Consider the following 18,389-nt stretch of genomic DNA (forward strand, 5'->3'; position numbering starts at 1 on the left):
TCTCACACACACACAGAGCATGCCCTTCCCTAAATGTGTTCTCTCTCTGCTTAACTCACTTCCACCAGAACTATAATAAAGAATCCCTTTCTTCCCATTTCCAGTCCTACTCTTCTATTCTATAGAGGTTTTTAATATCACACTCATCACCACAGTATCTGAGTGCCGACCATAAAGCATTAAGTAATGTGACTACAATTCTATCACATGTTGTTTGTTCTCTCATCTTCTCCCCAGAGAGAGAAGGACATGCAGTGGAGTGTCTTGTTTTGGCACTGCGTGTCTTTTTCATTTTTGTTTAATATATACATATACCTGTTACTCTGTGTTTATGTTAGAGAAGGAAAGGTCAAAGAAATTCATCTTGCACTTGGAGTGGAAAGTGATGAGGTTTGTGATGGTCCTTACTCCCTGAAGATCATTCTGCCCCAGGATCAAGGGTCTTGCATCATGGCAAACGTTTTATCCTTCGGAATCCTATCAATGCCTCAAATTTGAATAGAGGGATGTTTATAAAGAGAGAGAGGGTACCTCACCTGGTGGCAAGGCTGCCAACTCCCCAAGATTGTCCTGGAGTCTCCAGAAATTAAAGATTATGTCATGTGATGAAACCTCCAGGAATACATCCAACCAGAATTGGCAACCCCTAATAAGAACTAGAGCTAAGTCTCAATTTCAGTTTCCCCTATCTAGCAGAGATCTGTGCTAATGCTAGGCTCACTGTTTCCTCCTTCCCTAATGTTTTTAAAAGGATAAAATGTTTTTACCTTTGCGTGGTGAAGAGGTGCCATTTTTGATGTCATACATGTTCCTGAAGATAGAGGGCAGTTTGGCAATCAGGTTCGGGCTCATTCCCCGCCTCTCCAGTTTTTCATAACACTCCAGATTAAAAATGTCATGTGATCGCTTGCAACTACTGCCAAATCTGCACTCTCCCTGCAAGTAGTACTGGCACATATGGAGTTTGGTGCAGATCTTCTTGAAGGTACAAGACCCATAGAGTCCATCGCCTTTGTTATAATGCATGCATACCTGGGAAAGAGGAAAAAACCAAAACAACTCTACTGCAAGTAGTATATTTTGGCCACTTTCTTGTTCATGCACATTCAAAACAAAAACAAAAGCCATGAAGAAATTTATATGGGTTTTTCTGCACCACGGATACTGTTTAGAACAGTGGGGCCCAACTTATTGCTCAGGAGGGCCATGTAAACCTAAGTATAACCTTGTGTGAGCCAAACAGATTCTACATAATTTAATAAGATTTAAAATATAAATCAATACAGATGACTAAGTTCAGTTTATTTTGTATGTATTTAGATAGACAATACTGTACAGAGAAACAACCTATTTACACACTTGTGTAAACTAAAATGATGTAGACATGACAAAAAAACTAATGAATCAGCCATTAGTATACTGTGTTGAAGCAGCCCACGAGCCTTATGAAATGCTCTGATTGCACAACCCTGGTTTAGAATGGGCTTTTGAGCAAACCCAAACATCCGCATCAAACACATTCAGGCCCACTTTGATGATGGCAAATAGAAGTTTACTCTAACTTACACACATTCGGCACGGTTGAGTTGCTGTTGCTATAAGAACCTCAACTCTTTAGGTTGCTAATTTTGCTGTGCTTTATTTCTCATCTTTAGTGTTTTAAGAAGATGAGTTTTGAATTTAAATTTCCTTGTAGATTCTAGTCATGCAGGTCAAGACCATTTGAGTTTCACTTTTGTTAATCCATCTAAACAGGTAACACCCAGTAATACAGATTTATATTATGGATGATTAAATACTAAAGAACAAAAAGATTTATAGAAAGTCAATACAAAAATCATTGTATAAATACATTAGAACATTTTTAAAAGATTCAAGAGCTATTAAATTAGCATGTCTAGTTTCTTGAAAGCCACTAGTCCTGTGTGTTTGGGTTTTTATTTTTATTCTGAATGAACCTGGGTCTCATGAAAAGCTAGTTTATACCATCTAGCTCTGCTAATGCACTTCAGTGTTAAATCATAAACCTTCTGATATTCCAGACTCAATTTCAGATAAAGCTCTGTCAATACACTTCAATATGATCCGCCATATCCATTAAAAAAAAAAAAAAGTTAGAACAACAGGGGCGTTGCAGGTTAGTTATGAGGTGCAATGCTGGAGCTATGAAGGAAATGTATAGAAAGCAAGACACTGATCCTGCAAATACTTCTGCGCATGCTTGATTTTACTTCAGTGAAATTATTCTCAGTAATAAAGTTAACTATAATTACCAGTGTTGTAGGATCAGGGCCTATATACCTCATTACCACAGTATTTGCCAATGCCATACCTGGTTCTACCCAATGCCATTATTCCTTCTTTTCATGATACTAATTGTAAAGGGAATAATACATTGCTGCAGCAGTACTCACCTCAGGTAAGAGCGAAGAATCATTCTGAAGCAGGAGCTGACGCAACTCATCATCATTTAAGTTTTCAAGACCATGTCTTTTTAGGACACGGAGGTTATGCTCTGACTGAAAGTTATGAACAAACTTGCATTCTTTCCTACAAGTTAAGAAAACCAGTCATAAAGAAGGATACTTAACCAGCACAGTCTTTCCATTACTGGATATACATTACATTTAATAGTTTACCAACTGCACAAAGTTAGCTAGTCTCAGAAAAAAAATCCATGTTTCTTTACAGAGTAATTACATGATTATCCTCATAGTAACTATTATGTAATCTGATAGGCATAATCATCATATCATTTCTAATTTACTGCTTCCGTGTTATTCAGTAATTACGGCAGCACAACAACACTGGTACTATGACCCCCAGATTACATGGCAGTCACACTCCATGATGAAAAAGCAGGAATAATGGTTTATATTTCTAGCTCTCCTACCACAAATATACTAATAAACTTGAGCAGCATAAAATATTCAGAATTGGTACATAAATGATTATTTGTATGATGCATTAGTCCAGGGATTGGCAACCTTTCAGGAGTGGTATGCTGAGTCTTCATTTATTCACTCTAATTTAAGGTTTTGCATGCCAGTGATACATTTTAACCTTTTGAGAAGGTCTCTTTCTATAAGTCTATAATATATAACTAAACTATTGTTGTATGTAAAGTCAATAAGATTATAAAAATGTTTAAGACGTTTCATTCAAAATTAAATTAAAATGCAGAGCACCCCACACCAGTGGCCAGGACCCGGGCAGTGAGAGTGCTACTGAAATCAGCCTACCCCTGCATTAGTCTTTGTGGATCTCCATGACTGAAAGTAGTCAGCCTATAAGGGGTCTTGTGAACTAGGTTATCACATAATTGAAGATTACTTTTAAATTCCTGCATGTTTGTGCCTGTGTTCCCCACTTTCCCCCCATTTAAATCAAGCCTCTAGTCCTCATGGTTGCAAAGAAAGTCTTCAAATTTGAACCGAGGTCTTGTCTATAGTAGACAATTTTACTGTGTTAGTAACATTTGTTCCTCTTTAATAGACTGAAATGCACTCTGCATACACACACATATGCTTCAATCGTCACGGTCCTTAGGTAATGTCGCACACAGACCTCGACTTCTGTAGGAGCTGGATTTTATAATGTACTATGAGAATTAATGTATGATTTGATTTCATCCTGTCAGCCACCCTTTTTGAATAGCAGAGAGAAATGACAGACGAGAACAATCCTTCTGACTGATTATGGTCACCTTTCGTTTTAGGATAAATTATAATGTCTACTATGGTTTCCTATATGTATTACAAATTAGGCACTCTAGTTAAATATACATTTCTTTGTTTTAAGGTTTATTAAGTAAAAGACAGGATTCTCTATTGTGTCTATGTTAAGTAGATTAGAGAAACATTGAAGGCAAGGTTTAATTTGCAATGCCTTTCTGCTCGATATAAAATACTACTGTTTGTATTCTCAATCTGTTTGTGTGAATGAGAATGTATGCATCAGGAAAAGATAAGATGTAAAGGCCACTGTTATAGCCAGAGTCAAGGAAAAAGAAGTAAAGAGATATCAAAGAATCATCAATGTGCATCCATAATGAAGGGCAGATTGACGACCCTGAGGTAAAGGCTGGCACTCCTGAGGACAACTGATTAAATCAAAACAAAGGACAGAATGACCCTCTCTTGGAGGTGTATTGGAACGTTTACACCAATTAAGAAGTAACCCATCACAAACTGACACAGCAAAATCCATAGACTTCAACAAAGGGGGAAAAAAAACCCTGTAAGAACCAGGGGACTTGGCCATGAAACTTGGGTTCGTCTTGCCACACTCCAGGAGCATCAGATCGCGACCGAGAAGAGCCCAGCTCCACACTCGTGCTCAATCTAACTGGCCATTAGATTGACTCGAGCTACAACAGACTGGTAACTATGAACATCATTGGCAGGATTGTGTGTGTGTGTGTGTGTGTGTGTGTGTGTGTGTGTGTGTGTGTGTGTGTGTGTGTGTGTGTGTGTGTGTGTGTGTGTGTGTGTGTGTGTGACTAAAAAGCATATGCTAACTATTGTATTCTCAATAAATGCTGTGTATTTACCTTCCTCTATAAAGATCCCATGTGCTTTGTATGAGCATAACACTTCTTAGGTCTAAACAAAAAGTGAGCCTGAATCACTTCGGGGTAAATTATTTGTGAGCTACTATATATGGAGCTGTAAGCACAAGCCTTTAAAAGTGAACTCCTACCAGAAGGGTGTGTGGAAGAAATGGAGCTGCTCTGTAATACTGTATGTTGAGCTGGTTATTGGGATATGTACTGTATGAATATATTGCTTAATTTAAAAGAGAGGCTCTAAGGAAAAGCAAGCAGGAAGGACACAACGGCTCATAATACAAAAAAATCCTTAAATATTTACCAAGGGATGACAAGAGGCAGTGACTGAACTATTAGCTATGGAATTTCTACCACCTGGCTCCAGCCAACTTACAGAACCAGCGTTGACATTCAAGGCCAGAGCCTAGGAACTGAGGACGGACTATGGCTATTTAAAAAGGAGACTACCTCTCAAGAGGGGGGCGAGAGAAAGGGAGGCTGCTTTCCTGTTCAACTCCTGAACAGCTAATTGAGACAGACACCTGATGGAGTGTCTGAAGAAGCTAGGCCAATTTAAGTCACCATCATCCATTCGCCTATAGGTAAGACAAACATGGGTGTAGACTGTTTAAAAAAACCTTTTTTTCTCTCATGATTTGTTCCTACTGCTAATATAAACAATACTTTGGTTTTAAGACGGCAGTATGGTCACTATACACACACACACCACTCAAGTGGTCACAAACTTCCAACGGGAAGAAACACAGGAGCTAAACCCAGCACCACTGATAAACAGGATACTGTAGCCAGGGACTTGACTAGGAGTGAGAGAACTGCCAAATTTTACCCCATGAGAGGTAAAGGTATGAGACCGGACACCTAAGGGAGATGTACTTCTGGCCCATCTGTGAGTGCAACTAGCCCTGCAATTGCCATAGGGGCAGTATAATGAGCAGAGTTTCCAGCTCCACAGCTTCCTTAGCCATAAGCCACTTGCAGTTGGGGGTGCCATTCTGACCACAGTCTAACTCAGAGACAAATTTAAGGATGAGTTCATACGACTGAGAGGAGGTCTTCTCCCCCACATACTTAATCTATTTTAATGCCTTTCCCACACATCTTGTCCCCTTATAACGTTACTCTCTCGAGGGCTCTACCTAGAGTCCTACATCACTTCTTCCCTCTCCTCAACATGGAGGAAAACGGGGAACAATTTAGGCTGAGCACAACTGGGAAGAATAGACAGAAACGGGTGAGAGAGGTACACCTCTTCAAAGGGGTACAAGACATCAGGTCTTTGCAAGAACACACATGTAGAGGAGGAAACATGCTTATTTTAAAAACTGGAGCATTCACACATAACTTAATTAAAGTTAAGATTACTATAGTTTTTCCACCTAGCAAACAAGGAAACAAATGTTTAAATCACATGCATCCGATGAAGTGGGTATTCACCCACGAAAGCTCATGCTCCAATACATCTGTTAGTCTATAAGGTGCCACAGAACTCTTTGCTGCTTTTACAGATCCAGACTAATATAGCTCCCCCTCTGATGTTTAAGTTTAAGTCATTCATTCCATCTACACTTTATTCGTTATTTAATCAACTCAATTCCTCTCCTACCTTTCCTCAGTTCCTTCACTCTCATCCTAATTAACTAAAAGGGGTAACCTTACCTCCAGCTATAATTACACACACACACTTGTATACTTTCTACATAGAAATTAATACCAAATTTAGAACAAGCACAAACATACAGCCATTAACATAACTTTTTCAAACATTATCAAAAAACCCATGGCGCAACCATCATTCACAGTTGAACACTAACCCTTACTTGCACATGCCCCTACAAAAACAGGTACAAGTTGATCTACAAAAGCCACACCTACCCTAATTAGACCAATAAACATGGCCAGAATTCAAAGGCATCTCCAGGTTGCTCAGGAGGAAGGTGGATACATAGTAGGCTGTGGATGGTGGAAGGGAGATATCTGTTGCTGAAAAGGAACGAGTGAGTTGAGTGAATAATTTAACTGCTTACATCTTTGGGCACGTCTACACTGGCAAAGTTACAGTATTAGCAGTTGCAGCGCCGCTCAGAGAGTGCAGAAGGAAAACTGCTGTTGTGTGTTCACACTGACAGCTGCCTGCGCAATAGCGTGTTCACACTTGCGGCACTTGCAGTACTATTAGGAGCAGTGCACTCTGGGCAGCTATCCCACAGAGCACCTCTTTTGCTGCTAAGACATGTGGGAAGGCAGAAGGGGTAGGGGGGCATCCTGGGTCCAGCCCCAATGCCCTGTGATGCATTGCTTCACATCCCAGCAATCCCTGTGCTTCTGTCCGCATTTGGAGCCATCTTTCAACGGTCTGTGTACTGCATGCCCTGCCTCTTTCAGGCTGCAGGAATGGATCCTGAAATGCTGACCAGTATGCTGCTTGCTCTGACCAACACATCATGGGTGGCAGTGGAGTTATTCCTTAAACTACAAAGGCAAGAGGAGTGCGACATTGATCTCGCCACACAAAGTAGCTACGACATGAGATTGCTTGTAGCATTCACGGAGGTACTGATCATGGCAGAACGCCACTTTTGGTCTCAGGAAACAAGCACTGAGTGGTGGGATCACATCGTGATGCATGTCTGAGATGATAAGCAGTGGCTGCGGAACTCTCACAGGAGGAAAGCCACATTCATGGGACCGTGTCATGAGCTTGCCCCAGCCCTGCAGCACAAGAGCACGAAAATGAGAGCTGCCCTGTCGCTGGAGAAGCTACTCCACACTGCTGCCGATTGGTCGATAACCAGTTCGGAGTGGGAAAGTCGACCACTGGAGTCGTGTTGATGGAAGAGTGCAGGGCCATTAATTGCATCCTATTCCGAAAGGCCGTGACTCTGGGCAATGTGCATGACATTGTGGATGGCTTTGCACAAATGGGGTTCCCTAACTGCGGAAGGGCAATAGATGGCACACACATTCCAATTATGGCGCCAGACCACCTAGCCACGGAGTACATTAATCACAAGGGATATTTCTCAGTGGTCCACAGCACCTAGAGAATCACCGTGGGCGTTTCACAGACATTAACGCAGACTGGTCCAGAAAGGTGCATGACTCACGCATCTTTCAGAACACTGGCCTGTTCAAGAAGCTGCAAGCAGGGACTTTCTTCCCAGACCAGAAGATCACAGTAGGGGAAGTCAAAATGCCTACTGTGATCCTGGGAGACCCCATCTATCCCTTGTTGCCATGGCTTATGAAGCCATACACGGGGTAACTTGACAGCAGCAAGGAGCAGTTCAACAACAGGCTGAGCAAGTGCATAATGACTTTTGAGTGTGCATTTGGCCATTTAAAAGCCCGCCGGCGATGCCTGTATGGGAAGCTGGACATGGCACATGACAATATTGTACGCTCCATAATATTTGTGAAGGGAAGGGTGAAAGCTTCACTCAGGGCTTGACCACAGAGGCTCAGCACCTGGAGGCTGAGTTTGAACAGCCAGAAACCATGGCTATTAGAGGGGGACAGTGTAGGCCATAAGGATCAGGGATGCCTTGAGGTAGCAATCTGAAGCTGAAAGCCACTAATATTTGCTGCTATGCTTGGGATTGCAGAGCTTGTAATGCTAGGGGGTGACTGATGCACATGATGCAATAAGGGGGTTTAACATAATTGTATGTTGCTTTGCAGTGCTCTTTTTTACTTTCACTTAACAGAATAAAGATTGCTTTCAAACCAACACAATTCTTTTATTAAAGAACAACAACCGGATGAGAGAGTCAAATGACAAAAAAAATCAGCAGAGAGGAGGATGGAGGAAGGGAAGTCTCCAGAGGAGCAGGGGTTCCAGGACGGCAACAGATTTGTTTATGTCCAGGGATTATACCCAAACTTCTCCTTTGGAGTACAATGCAGCGGGTGCTGTACTTCAGCAGGGCCAAACTGCAGAGGGATGGGTGTTGAGTACAGTGGGTAGTGGGAGTCCGCACTGCTGGACTGTGAGGAGGGAGGAGTGGAATGCTGCAGGTAGAGAATGGAGCCAGAAGGTTGATAACAGTGTGTTGGAGGGGATGGGGAGAGAGGGGCACGCATGGGAAAGAGTTTTGTGAGAGCAGCTGCAGGGGAGGGTGGGCGCAGAGCTGCTTGGTTTGAAGAGCTAGTATCGCCTGGAGCACGTCCACTTGGGGCTCCATAACCTTTAAGAGCCACTCCATGACTTCTTTCTGGTGTGCTGCATTCTCCTTTCAGTCTCTCTTCTCGCAGTCCCGCCACTCCTTCAATTCCTGATTCTCAGAGGCAGAGTGCATCATAACCTCACAGAGAAAGTCCTCCTTAGTTCTTCCTGGCAGCTTTCCAATTCTGCACAGCTGTTCTGCTGCCAATAAGGGAGGCTGGCCGGCCTCCCAAGGTCATCTCTGTGAAGTTTAAATGCAGCATTTTACAAAAGTAGTACTGTTTGCAACACTGAAAACAGTGATTCAGTGCTTTAAAACACAGCCGGTACTCACACACCTGTCACTAACTAGCTGATGTCACATAGGCAAACTAGCCACAAGACCCCCAAAATGGTTAGTAGCCATAGGGGCAGGGTAAATCACTCTTCCCGGACTCTGCTGTACACTGGGCACATGGCTCTTGGGGAGAGCCAGCACTGTGGGGAATCCTGACAATCATTCCTGTCCCTACACTTTCCACAGGACATGATCATTATGGAAGATATCTCACTGCTGAGGGTAAGCAGGGAATCAAGGGTCAGTCTTCTCCAAGCCTGCGGCTTCCACCCTGGCCCCTAAGCGGCTCGCCTGTGTGCAGCACACAGTGGCATAGGAAAGTTCCCATTAATGGGGCAAGAAACAAAGCAGCTCTGCCGAAGAACCTGCGGCAGCGGATTGCCCACAAGAGAGTTTCCTGGAGATCTCGGAGGGAGATTCTCATGAAATGAGGGAGTCTATCAATAGCCTGTTCTGCTGCTCAGAATAGGTATGTGGTGAGAGACAAGCCTACTTGCTGCAATCCTCCTGTCCCCAACAAATCGCTTCAGCAATTCCCAAAATTAGATCCACTTACCAGGAGCCTTCTCTCCTGTTTGTGCTTTGCCAACTTCCAACTGCTGTAACTGGCCAGGCTCCTCCAGGGTAGAAAAGAGCTCCTGACTGCATGCATCTCTGGCCTCCGAGCCATCCTCTGCCTCTGGGTCCCCCTCCCACTCTTCGTCTAAGATTTCCTCCTCCTGGATCAGTCCACTCTCAACTGGCACGCGAGCCAACGAAGTATCCACAGGGGCTTTCGCAGCGAAGATGGGGAAGTCACCGAATAGGGCGTCCAGCTCTTTGTAGAACCAGCAGCTTGTGGGTGCAGCACTGGAGTGACGGTTTACCTCCCATGCCTTGTGGTAGGTGTTCCGCAGCTCCTGCACTTTGACCCTGCATGGCAATGTGTCCCGGTCATGGCCCCTTTCGGTCATGCATCGTGAAATCTGTCCATAGTATCATAAATCCTGTGGCTGGAGCGCAGCTGGGACTGCCTGCCTCCCCTCCCCAAATGCCGATGAGGTCCAGCAGCTCGACATTGCTCCAAGCGGGGGATCACCTGGTGCATGGAGCAGGCACGGCCACCTGGAAAGATGCGCTGAGACCACTGCATGCATCACCGAGCAAACAGGAAGGGGACTTTCAAATTTGCAAAGGAATGTACGGGGTGGGGATGACTGTTGGTCACCTGAGGGCAGGGCAGTAGAGTTCAAACCGATGACCAGAAAGGTGAGAATAGGCATTATGGGACACCTCCGGGAGGCCAATCACAGCGCTATAATAGCCATGGTGTCTACACTGGCACCGCAGCGCTGTAGTCCCGGCGCAGAAAGCTGTACGCCTTTCGTCAGGGCGGTTTTTCCTAGAGTGCTGCATCTGCACTGTTTCTGCGCACTAAGTAGCTTGATAGTGTGTACAGCCCGGGAGTTACATCACAGAAAGCTGCTTTACTGAACAGAAACTTGCCAGTGTAGACAGGGCCTAAGTCTGAGAATCTCCTCAGAGCATCACAGCTAAATACAAGGTGGAACAGATTGTTTTTGGCATAAGTAGTTAACACATATTTCAAGGGACCATTCAAGGTGAAGTGGCCCATTAACACCCCTACAGTCACAGGAGGGAAAAGGACAGAATGGGTGGGGTGGGGAGGGGGAAATGGCAGCTGGGGGTGAGCAGGTTTGTGGCTTACAGATTGTTGTAATAAGCCATAAATCCACTTTCTCTATTTAGAACAACAGATGCAAAACCTGCAGAAAGACACTCTGCTATGATGATCGGTGCCCACCACAACACACATTTCAAGATACATGGTTCTACACATGCCTATCGCAACATATGGTGTACCTCATCCAGTGCACTAAATGCTCTAACAACAACTAAAGCAGAGGTGGCCAACCTGTGGCTCCGGAGCCACACACGGCTCTTCAGAAGTTAATATGCAGCTCCTTGTATAGGCACTGACTCCAGGGCTGGAGCTACAGGCACCAACTTTTCCATGTACTGGGAGATGCTCACTGCTCAATCCCTGACTCTGCCATAGGTCCTGCCCCTTCCCACTCTCCCCTGAGCCGACCATGCCCTCGCTCTACCCCACCCCTGCCCCCATAGCCTCCTGCATGACATGAAACAGCTGATCGGGAGGTGAGGGGAGAAAGGGGGAGGCGCTGATAGACAGGGCTGCTGGTAGGTGGGAGGCACTGGGAGCAGGGGGAGCGGAGACGGGAGCTGCTGAAGTATTACTGTGGCTCTTTGGCAATGCACATTGGTAAATTCTGGCTCCTACTCAGGCTCAGGTTGGCCACCCCTGAACTAAGTGCACATCTTCGCTGGCTACGTTAGAAGCACTGCTGCAGCTCCCAGCATGGCTCCCAGCATTGGTGCACTGTCTACACTGGCACCTTACAGCGCTGGAACTTGCAGCACTCAGGAGGGTGTTTTTTCACACCCGAGTGAGAAAGTTGCAGCGCTGTAAAGTGCCAGTGTAGAAAAGCCCTAAGTGGATGAAATCAGACAATCACTACACTCAAATAAGCTTACAGGAAAATGATAAAAGATAAAAACACTGCATCACCTGTGGGTGAACACTTTCCACAAAATTACCACTCTATATGACCTCTCACTCCCCATTCTCAAAGAAAATCTGGACAACATCTTCAAAAGATGAGCCTGGGTGCTTAAATTCATGACTTTGCTAGACACTAAAAATCATGGTGTGACGGATCCACAGGCAGGATTGGCGCTAGGGGTTTTAGCACCCTAGGCGCACGGCAATTTTGCTGCCCGCACCCTGGTCCCGCAGCTCCGGTGGAGCTGCCACAGTCGTGCCTGCGGAGGGTCCGCTAGTCGGCGGCTCCGGTGGCGCTGCCCCAGTGGTGCCTGCGGGAGGTCCACCAGAGCCGCGGGAGCAGCTGACCGTCCGCAGGCATGACTGCGGCAGCTCCACCGGAGCCTCGGACCAGCAGACCCTCCGCAGGCATGACTGCGGCAGCTTCACTGGAGCCGCCTGCAGCCCCCTCTGGCAAAATGCCACAGACCAATAATCCTGGCACCCTAGGCGATTGCCTAGGCCGCCTAAATGGAAGTGCTGGCCTTGTCCACAGGATCGGTGCTATAGCCCCACCTTTGGAACATTCTCTTGGAAAATTCCTTCAGTTTGCCAGACCCCTCCCCCAAAGTGTCTCACTGTTCCTCCAGGGTAACTCACTCTGCTTCACTGCCTCAGACTGAACCTCAGAGTCTACAGCACCCCTGCTTCACACTGTGATCTCTGTTTAGCAAGTCTTAATGGGACGGACACCTGAAAGACACTTGTATGCCCCTAGGGAGCTATGCACCTCCTCATTCCTTAAGCAGTTACAGCAACTCTCAGCCATTATTGCAAAGACAGTAAGATTTATTAGTCAACTGGAACATAGCACAGAGAGTCCTTGGTTAGTGTCTAGTGCCACTTTCAGAGCTAAAACTTTAGTTGTTCAGGGGCGTGAACACCTCCAAGCGACAAAAGTTTTAGTGCTGAAAAGCACCAACATAGACAGCACTTCTACCACCGCTCATTGGGGGTGGTTATTATTTATCACCGGGAGAGCTCTTCCCCGGCAATAAAGCGTCACTACACTGCCCATATCACAGCACCGCCATGGTCATGCTGTAACGTGGGTAGTGAAGACATAACCTTAGAGAGAAGAAAGTTACAGCATGGTCCATTCTGGTTAACCCAGAGCCCTGACCAGTGTGGCCCTTTGGCTCCTGCTATGTCCTCTTTGTTCAAATTCTTGGGCCAGTCCCACCTAGCCCCTCCTCAGTCCTTTGTTGTCAAACACAGCTGGCTTCCTGTAGATGGGGTGGGCCACCCATTGTCGTAAATTGATAGGTATCAAATGTCCCAGTGACTGGATTGGCAGTTGTCTTCATGAGCTCTCCACTGACCTAGGGCAAGCCCCAGACAACTAGGCATCAGTCACACCTGTGTTATAGCTTGCCCCAAGAGTAAACAGTCTATTCCCACCACCTAGTTAACAATTCAGCATATAGGGGAAACCAAGGCACACAGCATTCATAACCAGATCAGCCATACCATCACCAGTTCATTCACCTGCACATCCACCAATGTAACATACGCCATCATATGCCAGCAAAGCCCCTCTGCTATGTACATCGGCCAAACTGGACAGTCTCTATGGAAAACGATAAATGGACACAAATCAGATATTAGGATCCAGACTAACATGGCTACCCCTCTGATATTTGACAGCATTCATACAAAATATTTACAGAAAATTCCCACTCTGTCATACTCGGACAGAATACAAACACTGGCTTTATGGCTTATTACAGTCTAGAACCCACTAACAATCCCCCACAAGCTGCCTGTTTTCCCCCTCCATTCTTTTTCCACCCACGAATGGATGGATTCTAACGGCCACTGCACCTTGAAATATGTATTAACTTATGCAAAACAATCTGTTTCAGGTTGTATTTAGCTGTGACACTCTGAGAATGAGTTTCCCAGATCTGAAGAAGAGCTCTGTATAAGAGTGAAAGCCTGTCTCTCTCACCAACCAAAGATGATCCAATAAAAGATATTACCTCACACTCCTTGTCTCTCTAACATCCTGGGACCAGCACGGCTACATCAACACTGCATACATCTTTACAGTTTACAATGGTAAGTCATATAGTTTAGCAAGCTATTTCAAAGAAAATGAAGTTTTGGGGGGGGGGAAACTAGTATTTGTCTAGTACCCAGAGTGAGCTACGTACCTTTGGTAAGAATTTGGTTATGTTTTTTACTTTGTATATTTTGCCTATTATAAAGAGCCCTGCAGAAGAGGCATGATACATTTATTTAGCTAATCATTATTCACTCTCCCAATCCATTAAAGCACTGTCTCATATACACCCTCTGTTTTCCAGGATTTGCACCATCCTATGCCAAGCACCTCGACTATGCTATTTCATCTTGTTCTGCAGGTTTGAGACTTTTTGTGATGCTTCTCTCTGGTTTTATAACGTCACAAATAATAAATACATCAAATGCTGGGTATGGCTTTAAATATGCCACAAAAGAGTATCCCAACCTTTTCCAACTTAGGATAAACAGTTGCTTACCCAAGAGGAAACTACTAGGGAAAATCAACAGGCTTCATCTCTAAAATGAAACAACCCCACTCAAAATTCAAATATTTAAGATCCTTAGCTTAAAACTATTAAAAACACACACACACACACACACACACACACACACACACACACACACACACACACACACACACACACACACACACACACACACACACACACACACACACACACACACACACAAGCTGAACTACTATAGCTAGACCCTAAATGGAACCTGTACTCTTGCAAATCCCCTTACCATAATAATACAAAATCTGAAACTGGGAGGTACAAAAAGCACAGTGGAAAGCCAGATAGGAATAGTGCAACCAAGGTGACAAGATTTATCAAAACAAACACTCTTTTTATTTTTAACTCCATTTACTGTCCAATATAACAAGTTAGTAAAAGATAAATTCCACAAACTACCACAGTTAAGAATCTCATTTTTTATTTAAAAAAATACAAAGACACATGGAAATAAAAAAAACATATTCCACAAGAAAAATAGCGAAGATATCCTCAAGCCATGGAACAGCCTATCCCCCAGTAACAATGATCAATTCTGGTTTACTAAACTTTTGAAAGTCAAGCCCCATAATCAGAAAAACAAAACCAGTTTCACTCCCACTTCCACTCTGCCCTTTGAGGTTTAAAGCCCCCCCCCTCCATCTTCTTGTCCACATCTTACACGCACAAAACTAGCTTTTTGTATACAACCCCTAAATCCGTCCAGAAGGGAGCGCCCTACATTTTGTGAGAACGTGGGAAGGGAGGGGAGGAGGGAGAAATGAACCCCAACCCCTGAACTGACACTGGGTGTGCTGTCCTGACCCTAAGGGGCTTTCTTCAGCAGAGGGGCCGCCCCCTTGAACAGTTTGAACAACTGACAATGTAAGTGGCTGTGGTGGGCCCCTCCCGCCCGGGGGTGGGAATGGATCCAGGCCCCCACCCCGCGGAGGGGATGGGGAATGGCCAGAGGGGATGGATCCAGGCTCCCCCCCTTCCCCCAGGAAGAGATGGGGAATGGCCAGAGGGGGTGGATCCAGCCCCCCAGCGGAGGGGATGGGGAATGGCCAGAGGGGATGGATCCAGGCTCCCCCCAGGAAGAGATGGGGAATGGCCAGAGGGGATGGATCCAGGCTCCCCACAGGAGGGGGGTGGGGAATGGCCAGAGGGGTCCCCCCCCGAGCCGCGGGGGTGACCCCGGCTCACCTGGTGCGCTGGTAGCGGCAGTTCCCGTACAGGAAGTATCGGCAGATGTGGAGCTGGCCGCACTGGCCCCCGCAGCCGGCTCCCGGCGCGCCGTGCTCCTGGCACAGCCGCACCGCGCTAGTGGCCACCACCACCCGCTGCTCCTGGGGCGGGCCGCCTGGCGAGCAGGGCCCCGGCCGGGTCACCAGCGTGAACCGCTCCGGCTCCGTCAGCAACAGGCTGTCCAGGCTGGGACCCAGGGCCGGCAGCCGCCGCGACAGCTCGCCCTGCTCCAGGGAGCCGCCCGCGGCGCACAGCGCCTGCAGCGCCTGGCTGGGCAGCGCGGGGCGGGCCATCCCGGGCAGCTCCGAGCCCCTCACCCCGCGGCCCCCTGGTGCAGCTCCGCCGGGAAACCCCCCCGAACGCCTGGTGCGGGAAACCCCGCTGAACCCCCCGCCCCCCTTTGGTGCAGCTCCGCCGGGAGGCCTTGGCACGGCTCCGCCCCGGCGCTTCCTGCAGCCTCTTTGTCTATTTATTGTTGTGAGTCTCCCGCACAGAAACGAAACTGAAAGCGGCTCTTCGCGCAGCTAGCCGCCCCCCCCCCCCCCCCCGGGAGCCCGAGCCGGCCTAAGGGCGTCCCCGTGTAGCGCCCGTATTAGCTGTATTAGTTGCCACCGGGGAGGCGGAGTCGCCCCTTCAGGAAGTTCCGCTGCAGAGCCGGCAAGTGGCCAGTGCACGGAGCTGTCTTCCCTCCCCTGCCCTCCCGGGCCGCTTCCTTGCGGGAGCAGCGGGGGACACAGCGCTGTGAACAGCACCCTAAGGCGCTGGCCTCAGGCTCCCCCAGCGGCCAGGGCTAAGTCTGTTGCTGCCACTGCCTTTGCCCTCTACACTGGTATCAAACAGCTCCCCTGAAGCTGCTTCTCCAGCCGCCGCCCAGCCCTTGTGTCCTGGCTCCCTTCCCCGCCCCGGGCGGGGCGTGCCCATCAGCCCAGCAGAGATGCTAACACGAACGGTTTAGTGAACATAGCCCTCAAGCTTCAGCTCATCTTCAGGAAGTTTACAGCAGCTCACAAAGATTAGTCACCTTTAAATATAACAAGTTGTGTCATTAGAATGTACCCAGATGTCTTTGGGCACAAATATCAGAGGGGTAGCCGTGTTAGTCTGGATCTGTAAAAGCAGCAAAGAATCCTGTGGCACCTTATAGACTTATATGCATCCAAAGAAGTGAGCTGTAGCTCATGAAAGCCTATGCTGAAATAAATTTGTTAGTCTCTAAGGTGCCACAAGTACTCTTGTTCTTTTTGCGGATACAGACTAACGCGGCTGCTACTCTAAAACAACGTTATATATTCTGGATTTTTTTCTTCAAGAGCAAACAATATTTTAACAATGCAAGGATATAAATTTTTGACTTTAGTTAAACATTCAAGTTTTTTTTTAAATCAGGTTTCTTTTTGTTAAAATTGTTTTTAACTAAAATAGTTAAATGAAATATTTAAAAACAAATAAAATTGACTGTCAGGCAGGTCAACATGAGAAACTTAAAATACTAGCTTCTGCAGCTAACTTCACCTTCATTTTCATGTTTGTTCATAATCTTGAAAAGAAAAACAAGCTTTCCTGCTTTTTCAAGTCCCAGACGATTTCTCAGTTTGGAGTGAATTAGTCCAAAGGAAGAAAATATTCTGTCTACACTGGCAGAAGAAGCTACTGCTGTTGAAAGTGAGATCACTTCAACAGTCTCTGAATCAGTGCTTAAGTGACTTCCATCAGTTCACTAGTGTGACTTTCTTAAAAGCATCATCAGCAAACGTATATTTCTTGAATGGTTCATCCTGAGCTCTGAAGTTTATTATAGTTGACATTATGGAGGGATGATTGCTGGATGTCCATGTCATAGACAAGTCCTCTTCTTCAGCAGTTAAGATTTGACCCTTGTACTGAGTATTGAGAATATTTGCAAGAAAATGAGCTAAGATAGTGCTTTTCCCATTCATTTTTTAAATGTTTGTCATTTAACTCTGTCATTGCATATTTCTCTTTTTCAGGTCTCACTCGGTTCCTTTCAAATGTCAACAGCATCAACAATAAAACAGCTATTTCCCTGCATTTTGTTTAAAGCTTCACGGTACTCAACATGTGTTCAACATTTCTCTGAAGCCCAATGCTGAGAACTTTGGCTGTGACAGTGCCATCTATTTTTTCACAATTTTGTTCACAAATTGTCATCAGATTAGGCCAGTTCATGCTATAGTGTTCACAACAGTCCACTACTGAGTTCCATCACACGTCTTGTGGGACAGTTAGCTTGGTTCCTCCCACTTTTTTCAGAGCAGCTGCGGCAAAGTGGTTGTTACGGAAGTATTTTGCCATTTCAACAATATTAGCCTTTAATTCTGGAACACTGACGTCTTTAGCTAGGAGGTGCATCAAATGAGCACTGCAACAGTGTGTTATTAGCTTGGGACTCTCTTCTAAATAATTTCTTCTCAACTTGGATACATTTGCAGCATTGTCTGTGACCAAGCTGTGTACTAGACATTTGCATTTTTTTTCAGTTTGTTATAGCTTTTACTGCTACTTCTTGTAAATATTCTTCTGTGCATGCATTTCCTGATGTATCAATTGTTTCTGTAAGGAAGACATTCCCTTCTTTTGTTGTCACACAAGCACATACAACAGGATCATTGTGGACATTGCTTCACCCCTCAAGACTCGTTAACAATTTTACCGTTTAGACCTTTTGCACACTGCTCAATTTCTCTTTCACACACTTTATCCAGCAATTTGCCTGTGACATCTAGTCTGTTGAGTGGACTGTATCCTGGTCTTAATGACTGAACCACGTTAATGAAGTGTGGGTTCTCAATCACACGGAAAGGAGAGTTTGTTGCATAAAGAAACTGGGCAATTTTTTCATCGATTACCTCTTTTTGTAATCTGCTGGTTCTTATCACAAACTTATCTATGGTTGTTTCTGGATG

At 45.7% G+C, this 18,389-nt stretch overlaps 1 protein-coding gene across 1 annotated transcript in view; it reads right to left on the minus strand.

Annotated features, from left to right (window-relative positions):
- LOC115641209 (protein mono-ADP-ribosyltransferase PARP12-like) overlaps positions 1-15,758 on the minus strand; it is a 51,880-nt gene extending 36,122 nt beyond the window's left edge. The window contains exons 1-3 of the mRNA XM_030544277.1: positions 15,424-15,758; positions 2,415-2,550; positions 768-1,032 (exon numbers count right to left, since the gene is read on the minus strand). Of these exons, the coding sequence (XP_030400137.1) occupies positions 768-1,032; positions 2,415-2,550; positions 15,424-15,758 (736 nt within the window). The remainder of the gene's footprint in view (positions 1-767; positions 1,033-2,414; positions 2,551-15,423) is intronic.
- Between the last annotated feature and the right edge of the window lie 2,631 nt (positions 15,759-18,389).

Source organism: Gopherus evgoodei, chromosome 1 (assembly GCF_007399415.2).
Source record: "Gopherus evgoodei ecotype Sinaloan lineage chromosome 1, rGopEvg1_v1.p, whole genome shotgun sequence".
Taxonomy (NCBI): domain Eukaryota; kingdom Metazoa; phylum Chordata; order Testudines; family Testudinidae; genus Gopherus; species Gopherus evgoodei.